We start from the raw sequence: 11,168 nt of genomic DNA, 5'->3' as shown, positions 1-11,168 counted from the left end.
AAATTTAAACTAACAAACATAACGTACATCGCACACGTTTGATTATTAGTGCAGTTAAATCTTCTAATTTCTTTGTTTTATTTAATTTTCAGTATTCACCCACTAATTTTAGTTAAAAACAATGTAAAATCTTTGTAGACTCAATAGCATCAACTTCTACAAAAATTCAAGTTTGATTAATGTAATAAATTAACCACTAAATTACTTTCACAAAACTCACAAATGTAAATTTGGTTGTCATTTGCATATGGCATTACTTTAATAAATTTGCAAAGTCAACATTTTGTAAGTTTAAGGTTAAGATTGTAACATGTATCTGAATTTGGAATGAAATGTGTTGAAATTAAAATATTAGGCTCTAAATTGATAAAACTTTACAATTTTAGAGGTAGAAAAGATTTTTTTTTTCTCTAAATAAAAAACATGAAATGAAAAAAAAATCAAAATCAATTTTAACCCTTAAACTTATCCGGTTGCATCAACTATAAAACATGTGGGTGGTAGAAAATTGATAGTATCTCAAAGAAACACAATATTGTATTTAAATTGTTATCAATACTTGTGAGTTTTAACTTTCTAAATTCTGAATACTTAAAAAAATGTTTGTAAATACTTAGAAAGTCAATCCAAACATACTAGAGTTTAAACTGACAAAACAGAGTAAAAATTTATACGAGCTAACAATTTAGAGGGTTCTTCGTTGGTAAATTATACCTTTGGTCCACGAGACTTGAAGTTTGTTTCAAATTGGTGCCTAGGTTTCAAAATTGAATATTTTAGTCCCTAACATTTCAATAATGCACTGTTTGAGTCTCTGCCTTAACATAATCGTTATTCGTTAACGAAAGAGTTGATGTAGATATTAACTGTTAACATTTCAATAAGACGACAAACGAAACCGTCGGAGCCGATCATGTGATCTCACCAGGGAAGAAAGGCAAAAGCTTAGAGTGAGAGAAGAGGAAGGAGAAAGAGAAGGAGAAGAAGAGTGAAATGGAAAGAAAGAAAGAAAACATTGAAAATAGAGGAAGAGAAAAAAGAAAGTGGGGGTAATATTGTAAAATTGTTTGAGAATGATGACAAAAGATTTTAATTTTAAAAATTGGACAAAAATCATTTTGAACTTGAAAAAAGGATCCTTTAATCAAATTATCTACATAATTCCAATGAAATTTCCTTTATAATAAGAATATGGTTTATCAATTTTATCATCATCATTATATTTTATATAATATATATATATATATAAAAGTTCCACTTAAGGATGGAGCATATGATTATGGCTTTCAAAGTGGACTCAATGGCTGATTCTCATTTCAGTACATGCACTCCATCATAAAAAGGTGAAACCTGGAAAATTAGGGTAGGTTTGGTTTAATCTTTTAAGTGTTTAATTTCGAAAGTAAGTCATTTTGAAAAAAAATTGAGGTGTTTTACAATCACTCAAATAATTTTTGAAATATTTTCAAAGTGAACTTTAAATTGTTTCTTTTATTAAAAGAGTTTAAATAAAAATGACTTTTTTGAAAAACATTTTTTTTCTAGTTAATCCAAACAGACTCTAAATTTCTATGAATTGTTTATCGTTCTCAGGCCACCTTTACCAAACCATGATGAAAATTGTATGACCGAAATGGGATTTCATTAATGAATGAATCGTAATAGGCTTGAATCGCAAAGACAATTAGATTGCTTTTGATCGTGTTTACCTATAATTATGAATCTGTCACGTTTTACCGTTATCGTTACTGTTTGACCATAACGATAATGGTAACGGTAACAATGACGGTAAATGTAATAATAAATGTGGAAAATTCATAATTTTAAAACCGTCACAATAACAATAGTAATAGTAATGGTAACGATAATGATAACGGTAAAGGTAGAGGGTCTCATGTAATTTTAAATTACAAACAGATTAAATATCTTTTATTCCTCATAAGATTACATATTTGATTATAAATTTCAAGGCGGATCTCACATCTTTTTACGATTACAGAAAATAGGTAAACAATAACAAAGTAATCAACTAAAACCCACTTTTTACATTACCATTAATGGATTATTTTTTAATCAGTGTAAACGTGGCCTCAATACATCAACAATCTAGGAAATTAGCTAAAGCTAAAAGAAGAAAACAACTCAAAACAAGCTTGTTAAGAAAAAGAAGAAGAAAAAGAAAGACTTTGAAGCCAAAAACAAATCATAGAAATTAGAAAACATCAAGGGTTAATGTTCAAAAATAATGTTTTTTTAAAGTAATAACAAAAATAGGATACACAGGAAAGAAATTACAAAAGTAGAGTGGAAGAGAAAAGTATTGACAAAAATAAGATAGCAAAATCGTGTACTCGATACTCGATTATTGTTAAATCAAATCGTGGCATCCATGTTAGCGTATGACTTGGTCAATGAAGACTAAACTCGTGGATGGAGTCCACGATTTCTATATTTTTATTTTGAAAAAACCATTAAAATTAAAAAAATAATTTACTATATGGTTGATGTGGCAAACTCCTCTCTTTTTTCTCTCCCCTTCGTCCTCTTTCTTTCATTTTCTCCTTAAAATGCCAACGTTTGTAATATGTTGATACCTCAAACCCTAACAGAAGCATCGATAACCAAAAGAAAACCTTAACAAACAAATAGAATCCAAGTGAATTGTTTGGCATTTTCGCCTCGTACCTTGTCTCAAGCTCGACCCAATGGCATCTTGACACTATGATGAAGTCATCATTGGAAGGACTTTCAACTTCGACTATTGACCAGTTGACTACAAGAGGATAGTTGTAACTAATTTCATGTTCAGAGGTGGTTTTTGCATTTTTTCCTTCATTTATGTCTTTTGTCCTGTAAAGTTTACTTCACGAGAAAAACTTACAACATTATTAAAAAAGAATAAATACGTCTCGTGAAGATGAATAGAATGTCCCGTGAAGTAACTTTATAAGACAAACTTACAACATTATAAAGAAAATAAATACATCTCGTGAAGATGAATAGATTGTCTTATGAAGTAACTTCACGAGATAAACTTATAATTTCACGAGACAAACTTGTGAAGTTACTTTTCAATATATCAATGACATGTGGCTAGGAAATAATGGACTCCGTCCACGATTAAGCCTTAAATCATGGATCAAGTACACAATTTATTTGCTGACTCGGGTCACAACTCTATATTTGTCAATACTTTCAAACTAACTTTATTTCTGTAAATAAATATTAAAAAAATATTATTTAAAAAAATCAGCATCCAATAACTTTTTATTTTTTTTAATACTGAAAAGTTAATTGACTAAATTATACTGGTAAACTTTGCCTACTTATTTTTTTAAAAATGAAAAAACCATAACCAAAATTGAGAAAGTAGCCACAATCTTAAAAGCAGATTAGAAAGACAAAAATATATTTATTAAATTTTAAATTGCAAAATACAAATTTAAAACATTATTGAGAGACTTTTGGAGCCAATCAATATAACTAAATTGATATAAACTTTTAGAGTAAATATTAATTTATATCCCTAAATTTTGAGAATTGTATCAATTTAAACTCTAAACTAATAATTGTATCAATTTAAACCTTAAACTTTGAGGGTTGTATCAATTTAAACACTAAACTTTAGGATTTATATCAATTTAAACACCAAACCAATAATATTATATAATTTAAACCATGAACAATAAGTGTATCAATTTAAACTATGAATTTTCATAACCATAAGTGTATCGATTTAGACTATAAACTTTCATAAATATGTCAATTTAAACTCTGAATATAAGTGTATCCAAATAAAACATAATGCATGACTTAAATTAATATAATTATGAAAACTCAATATTTAAATTGATACAATTATTAATTTAGATTTAAATTAATACAATTTCCAAAGTTATACAACACTCAAAGTTAAAGTAATATTTATTCAAATTTCTATTATCAATTTCGAAGTAAAAAATTTGATCCACACCTTATTAGTTAAATAATAATAATAATAATAATAATAAATTGCGCAGAAATTCCACTATGTACAACAAAACGTGAAAAACGTGTTCTAGAAGCTGAGAAAAACAGTAATAGCATTTGCTTCTTTGTCCTAAACCATTTCCAATGATATTGTCCAATAGAAAATACAAAACCTGAAACCAAAATTATTATTATTATTTTAGAATAAAATATAAAAAAAATAATACCTTTTTAAAACCGTTTCTATTTGAGGTTTTAAAAAGTTACACATTTAATCCTTAAATTTAAAATTTTATTTCAATATGGTCCAATTTTACATTTTTAATCTCAAATACTTACTTTTAATTATTGATGTCAATTTCTATTAATTAATTAAAATAATTATGAAGTAAATTTTCAATTTTAATTTTAAAAGTGATAGAAAATAATAAAGCTTAATTATCATTCTTTTAACAATTTTTAATTTATTAATATAAATTAATTCTAAAGACGAAAATGAATATTTAAAATCAAAGTTAAAAATATAAATCTTGAAATATAGAGACCAGATTGAAAGAAAATTCAAACATTAAAAGGTAAAATACCTAGAGACTAAATTAAAACCCTATTCAAAACTTTAAAATCCCATTGGTAATCATTTTATTTTTTATTTTGAATTTTTTAAAATTAAACTTATTTCTTACCCAATAATGGTTGAATTCTTAACTAAATTCCAAAAACAAAATTTTTTTAAAAGCCTACTACTTTTTTTACTTGATTTTTCAAACCATAATAAAAAATAAATAACAAATGAAGAAACTTGAAGATAAAAGTATTGTCTATAAGCTTAATTTTCAAAAACAAAATCCCTATAACCAAATCATTACCAAACGAAACATAAATGTGTAAGATTTTGAAACCTAAGGAGTAAATAAAAATTAGATCTAAAATCTACAACCAAAAAGATTTTTTTTTTTTTTTTTTCCATTTAAAAAAACGGTTTGGTCTAACCAATGGCATCACCTTATTAAACACAATTTTTTAAGTAAAAATCATAAAATAACAAGTTACAAAAGACTGGAAAGAAATTGAGAAATAACAAAGGCACAAAAAAAAATAAAGGTTACAAAATTCCCATATAAAAATGAAACACATTCTTTCTTCCGAAATTACATTTGTATCCAACTCCCTTTTTGATCTACTGCCAAGACTGTGAAGGTTAGAGAGGGCAAATAACATAAACAAATCTAACAACAAATGGAGAAAAAAAAGAGAAAAGAAAAAAGTCAAAAATCAAATCAAAAGATGCTAAAATGGCTATTGAGCCTTTTTGAGCAGTATTAACTTAAAAACCTTACTACTACCACTACTTTTGTATCCCTATGAGGAACACAAAAAGGATATAAAAGGGCTGACTTAGTTGGTGCAATTCTGTTACCAGAGGATTTTCGGTTTCCTGACCCCGAAAAGGAGCCAAGGTCGGCTTCATCGAAGGCGGAAAACATCGAAATTCGAAACGGTTGGCTGACAATGCAGGAAGGGCCAACTCAGAAAGAGTGTTGTGGGATGAAAGCAGTGAGTTTCTCCCAATCCAAAGACTCCATGTTTGGCGACATGACTGCAGCACCAACACCTAGAGCGATGACGATAAAAGCCATACTTTTAAGACATCCATGGCCTCGTGAAACCCTGCTCTGCATTGCCTTAGCATACTTATCTGCCTCCTTGTATTTTGATTGGCGATCGCTCTCTTCTTCATCAGCCAATGCCTTCTCGTTCTATCGACAAAGAATATGGAAAAAAAATAATAAGAAGGAAGAATGGTCAACTACTAGTTAGGTTTTGCTCAAGAATAAGAGAATTACCTTGATTCTGAAACTTTTTAATGTTTCTCTCAAAGCATCAAATGGAGCTAGTTTTAGAGAATGTGTTTTCCAGTCATCAGAAAGTTTTTTCAAAACAGAGACACTAGCTTCTAGGTTATCCTGATAAATCTTGTCCTACAAAAAGAACAATTGTATATTTGAAAGGATGAGTTTAAATATTCCACATTGGATCAAGAATCGAATTAAAATGATTAAACATTTAGAAAAAGGAACTATAATAACTCACCCATTGCTTGTAGCAATCAACATTTTGAGTTAAACACCAAATGAAAATGTTAGTTGCTTCTCCAGATAGCTCTGGAACACCTGTTAATGGATATTCCCTTGGTAAATGTTTAATGAACAAAACAGTTTCCTTGATATGACTTACAAAGGGTTAAAAAGATTCCAGATTCAAAATAAGTATCATACTTTCTCCTGCTGCTTTGGCAGCAAAACTAAATATCTGCTGTGAAACTTGTTTCATTGCTTTACTACCAGGAGAGCCAGCAAGTGCAACCTCCTTCAAGGTTGGATAGATAGCCTCAAACCTTTCAGTAGCCTACAAATAGCACACAATGTTAAAAAAACAAAAAGGCATAATTACATATTTAGACAGTATCAGCAGTTTCCTCGACTATACCGACCTTCACTCTAGCTGACGATGCAGGGAAAGTAACCCGTAGAAGTATTTCAAATGAAGAAGGCGGAATCAATCGCTCCCCCTTCCTTACTGCACCATTTATTAGAATAGTACGAGCTTTTGGAGTGGACAAAATTCTGCAGAAAAATAATCTTTCACAATCAGGAAAGAAAATCGAAAGAGTTGAGGAAAGATCTTGCATTGGAAGATCATCCTTATATTCCCCACCTTTCAACTAGCTGCAAAATTAGATCTCTAGATTGGGGATTACAACTTCTACTACTAACTATGGGCAAAAGGTTATGTGCCCATGCATAAAGTCCTATTGCAAGATCTGCTTGACAAGCCTGGCAATGGAATAAGGACACCCAGTATAAGAAGGATAAAATTAAAATTGAAAAAATCAATAAATTATATCACACATTAATATCAATTCACCTGAACTATCATCCAGACAAGTACTGGAAGCTTATCCTGTCCTTGATACTTTGAGTTTTCCCTTATTGTTGGCAATACGTGAAATAAGATATCAGGCTTTCTTCGTAATACCATTGCTAGGACTACAAAGATGGCAACCTGCTATGCAATAAATGTTAATTCTTGAATCAAACACAAAAATATGCGAACAACACTCTCCCTCCATCCATACAGATAAAAGGAGAAATAAAAGTATCAGTGTCCAGCTGATTTTTACTAATAAATAGAAAGCCATTGATATACAAATTTGCCGAGGTCAAATATGTATTCCAGAAGAACAAACGTGAAAGGACAAGTCATAAAAAAACAATAAAATAAAATGAGACGCAAAAATGGAAAACATAGACTGTAAACAAATATATATCAAGAAATCAGAGATGGATAATAGCGATGCATATCATGGTTCATCACTTTCATCCAATCAAAAAGTAAATAGATTGTTTGCTTATGGTAATGTTTTCCTATTCCTAGTTGTGTTTATTATTAGAATAAGTATTAGTATTAGTATATTATATAGTTTCAATCTATGTAAGATTCCATTTACTGCCGAAGATGGCTATAACATTCTAATTTCATTAAAATAATATTGGCAGTAGATTTCCTAGGTTTTTCAGCCTCTTTTAGATCATCTTGAAGACCCTGCATTTCATTTTAGCTTTACAAATTTCAAGAAAACAAACAAGGCCAAAAACTAGTTAATAAATGTTGAGTTACTCGAGGTTACTTTATAATATTCAAATTTCATATTTCATCAACCTTGATATCTATCCTTCATCTTAGCCAGACAACCACAAACCATATAATTTTAAGGTTGGCCTACATCAATATAATCGACTTATTTTAAGTTTTATAGAATGACTATATGAGTTTAATTAAGTGTTCTTTGATTGCTGAAACAGAACTAGTTAGAACAAGTTCATTTAGCTTCATATACTCAAAAAATAATAATAAACAGTACCTCCCTAAATTTAATTCAATTTTCTCATTAAGAAACAACAAATTTCCTTCGTTCTTGATATTTCACATCTTTTCTCCATTCATTAGATCCAGCACCTAATTTTTAATTAATGGAAATCTAAAATGTCGTAGATGCTCAAACCTTGAACATCACAATATTAGTAGTACACATGGGCTGTATCACCCAATATGAACAAACCAATGCATCATTATCCCTCCCAATGTACATAAACTTCGAACCAACAAGGATTGATGCTACCAATGTTACCTGCGATTTCAATGAAGCATGTTGTACTCCCTTTTTAGAGCCTTTGGTACTAGCTTGTTGGATTGCAAAGTCAGCAAGAATGCTATCTAAAGACCATAAAACAAAAGAGTTGAGCGCCTCAAGAGAACGTTTGTTAAGCCAGTCAACCGATGCCTTATAAACATCCTCAGAAATCTGAGAGAGGGGGATCTGCAAAAGAGTAGATGCAATAATTAAGTCACAAGGTGAACCATTTTCATAAAAAAGAACTCCATCCATTTTAAGTCAGAACCCGTGAAGAAAAAGAATGTAGGTACTGGAGGTCACACAGTTGGAAAAAGGAAGAGAGAAAACTGAAAACTAGGCAGCTAATTATAAAAACTAGATTGCAATTCGATTTAACTTAATACTGCACCAAACAACTTTTAAAACGCATTCTACTGCTCAAGAAAACTAGCTCAACTGCTAATTCAGTAGGATAGGCTCATGTCACCCAAAATCAACGGCAAACACAAAGAGTTCAAAGTTCTTGTTTACCAATTACCCCCAAAATTCTGCCAATTCAATCAAAAACATGAACAACTATTGAAAAAACAAAGACAATCAGAGCATGATAATCGATAACACCAAATATCCATCTATATGATATAGAAATAGAACATAATCGATAACACCAAATATTTAGCCCAAATATTATTCTTCACCAGTACAAGGGACCAAAGGATTAAGCACAAACAATCATAAATATGCATACACGGATCTAAGAACTCACCCACTGCAAGGAGAATTCCAGAGAAATACAAAAAAAAAAAAAAAAATCAAACAAACAAACAAACAAACGAAAAAAAAACAAAGATCGGTAAACTCACATCAACAATCTTAGCTACCGGAGACTCCCTTAACGTTTTGACCCACGGAAATTGAGAAGCGCTCACGCCCGAAAATGCGCGACCAAAATAATCCGCAAATCTCATCAGCTGAATATCCTGCTGAGTCTCGTACGAGCCCTATCACCAAACATAAACATGGAAGAAGAATAAGGGAAGAATCAATAGCAATCAATCGCTAGCAAATTATTTTCCAAACAATCAAATCAAAATAGATCAGATAAAGCAGATCATATCGCCTTACCGACACATCGGTCAAAAACGCCAACAGATCGTTCACATCAATCTTCGCAGCCGCCTCAGCCACCGAAATCTTAGGCTTCTTCGGTTTCTTCTGCTTCACCTTCTTAGCCTCCTCGTTAGGTTTTCCATTCTCCGCACCCTCTCCATCACTATCCTCGCCATCCTCATCATCAGACCTGATCTTCGATCTAACCGGAACAGCCTCGTCGTCATCAATAGCAGTCGCCTTCTGCGCCTCCACAATTCGGCGGCGGCGCTCCTCAAATTTCTGCTCAAGCGAACGAAAAACGTTGTCCGCGCCAGGAACGGTACCATTAGACACGATCTTGCCGGGAACAACATCGTTAGAGGGCTTGGCCGTCTTCCTTTGGCGCTTAGGGTAGGTAACCTTCTGCCAGCCATGGTCAACATGGGTGTGAGAAATGGGGGCGTCGTGATCTTCATTTGTAGGGGCGGATTCGAAAGCAACGTGCTTGTCCTCCATGGTTGAGGATGATAATGATAGGGAAATGGAATTCAACTGAGAATCAGAAAACAATTCTACTGGGTCCAAACAGAAAAGAAAAGGAATTGAGATTGAGATGAAGAAGGAGGAGGAGAATGATGAATTGAATGAAGAAAAAATTATGTGAAAGAGAGGAATGGAAGGAGGTCCGTGAGATCGAATCGACAAAGAGGATTCAAAGACGGAGAAATGATATTTATAAAGCGTTGACTTACGATAAAGGCCCATGAACATCATCAGATTTACAGAAATGCCATTGGCCCATGATTTTCTGATTCTCGTAAAGGTTAAATCTCAAAAATGCATCTGCTTTTTTTTTTTTTTTTATAAAAAAAAAATGGTAAATATAATACTAATGCTTCAAAATTATATGTAGGAATTTATTAGAATCTAAATTTTGTTTCAGATTCGAGTTGAATAAATATTTGTTTAGGGACCATCTAAATTCTATTTTTGAAAATTGTTTTCGAATTATCATATAAATTTTGAAAATAAATTTTTATATTTTTTTATTATATTCTGAATTTTAAATTTTATAAATAATTATATTAAATAAAGATAGAAACATTTAGAAAAACATGTCTTATTATATAATTTTTTTAACATAAACCATACTTATATATAAAATTTCATCAGTTTTTTGTCAATTAAATATTAATGGTAACTACAACTAGTTTTTTTTATGTTTTATTAAATTCTAATCTATTTTCTGAACTTACTATCAAACACATTTGAAAATGAAATACAATTTTGTTTTCATTGAATCTCTTATTTTCAAAATATACTCTTAACAATTTTATCTTAGATATCAACCCATAATTACTAATTAAAATAGAACTACAGAAAATAATAAAATAAATTTGTATTAGAAAAAATATATAATAAATTTGTATTAGAAAAATATAAAAATACGTGCTATCTAGTAAAAAATTGTTTTAATAAATTAAATAATAAAATTGAAATTGAAATAGATTATTTATTTTTCATTTTAGAATTAAAACGGCCGGAAAAATTCCATCTATAATCTCAAGATTGATAATACAAATTTTATGTGAACTATATTCATATTGACTAAAATAAAATATTTTAAATTTTATTAATAAAATCACACTTATAAAATAATAAGTATATGTTTCTTTCACTAGTAGAAATAATATAAATAAGATGAATAATAGTAAAATAATTAAGAAAGATATTGAATTTTTCATAAATTGATGAGAGTGAAATGATAGAAGCTATATTGTAACTCACAAGTAGGGTTGGTAATAGGGTAGGGGCATTTCCCATCCCTATCCCCGAAAGAGAAATTAATCTTCATCCCTGCAAATTAAAGTTGGAGACGAGATAGGATTCCCCGTCGCGAAATCAAGTCCCTACGAAGATCCATCCTCGATAT

At 30.3% G+C, this 11,168-nt stretch overlaps 1 protein-coding gene across 1 annotated transcript; it reads right to left on the bottom strand.

Annotated features, from left to right (window-relative positions):
- Nucleotides 1-5,057: 5,057 nt before the first annotated feature.
- Nucleotides 5,058-9,947, bottom strand: LOC120081776 (transmembrane protein (Protein of unknown function DUF2359, transmembrane)). The gene is made up of 10 exons (XM_039036935.2): nucleotides 9,269-9,947; nucleotides 9,007-9,144; nucleotides 8,159-8,347; nucleotides 6,895-7,032; nucleotides 6,685-6,803; nucleotides 6,461-6,593; nucleotides 6,246-6,375; nucleotides 6,061-6,140; nucleotides 5,814-5,948; nucleotides 5,058-5,726 (listed from the first exon to the last, which is right to left on the bottom strand). The coding sequence occupies exons 1-10, from the start codon at nucleotides 9,749-9,751 to the stop codon at nucleotides 5,496-5,498; spliced, it is 1,776 nt and encodes a 591-aa protein (XP_038892863.1). The 5' UTR covers nucleotides 9,752-9,947; the 3' UTR covers nucleotides 5,058-5,495.
- Nucleotides 9,948-11,168: the final 1,221 nt, after the last annotated feature.

This window comes from Benincasa hispida, chromosome 7 (genome assembly GCF_027475165.1).
Source record: "Benincasa hispida cultivar pf3 chromosome 7, pf3_genome.v1.1, whole genome shotgun sequence".
Taxonomy (NCBI): Eukaryota; Viridiplantae; Streptophyta; class Magnoliopsida; order Cucurbitales; family Cucurbitaceae; genus Benincasa; species Benincasa hispida.
This window is presented reverse-complemented; position numbering and strand designations above follow the sequence as displayed.

What these genes read in the sequence shown, in the direction of transcription:
- LOC120081776 (XM_039036935.2), bottom strand. Translation starts at nt 9,751, where the DNA reads ATGGAGGACAAGCACGTTGCTTTCGAATCCGCCCCTACAAATGAAGAT. An exon ending in TTGTCTGGATGATAGTTCAG is followed by an intron (nt 6,804 to 6,894) that starts GTGAATTGATAT and finishes TTCCATTGCCAG; the next exon opens with GCTTGTCAAGCAGATCTTGC. An exon ending in TGCCAAAGCAGCAGGAGAAA is followed by an intron (nt 6,141 to 6,245) that starts GTATGATACTTA and finishes ATCCATTAACAG; the next exon opens with GTGTTCCAGAGCTATCTGGA.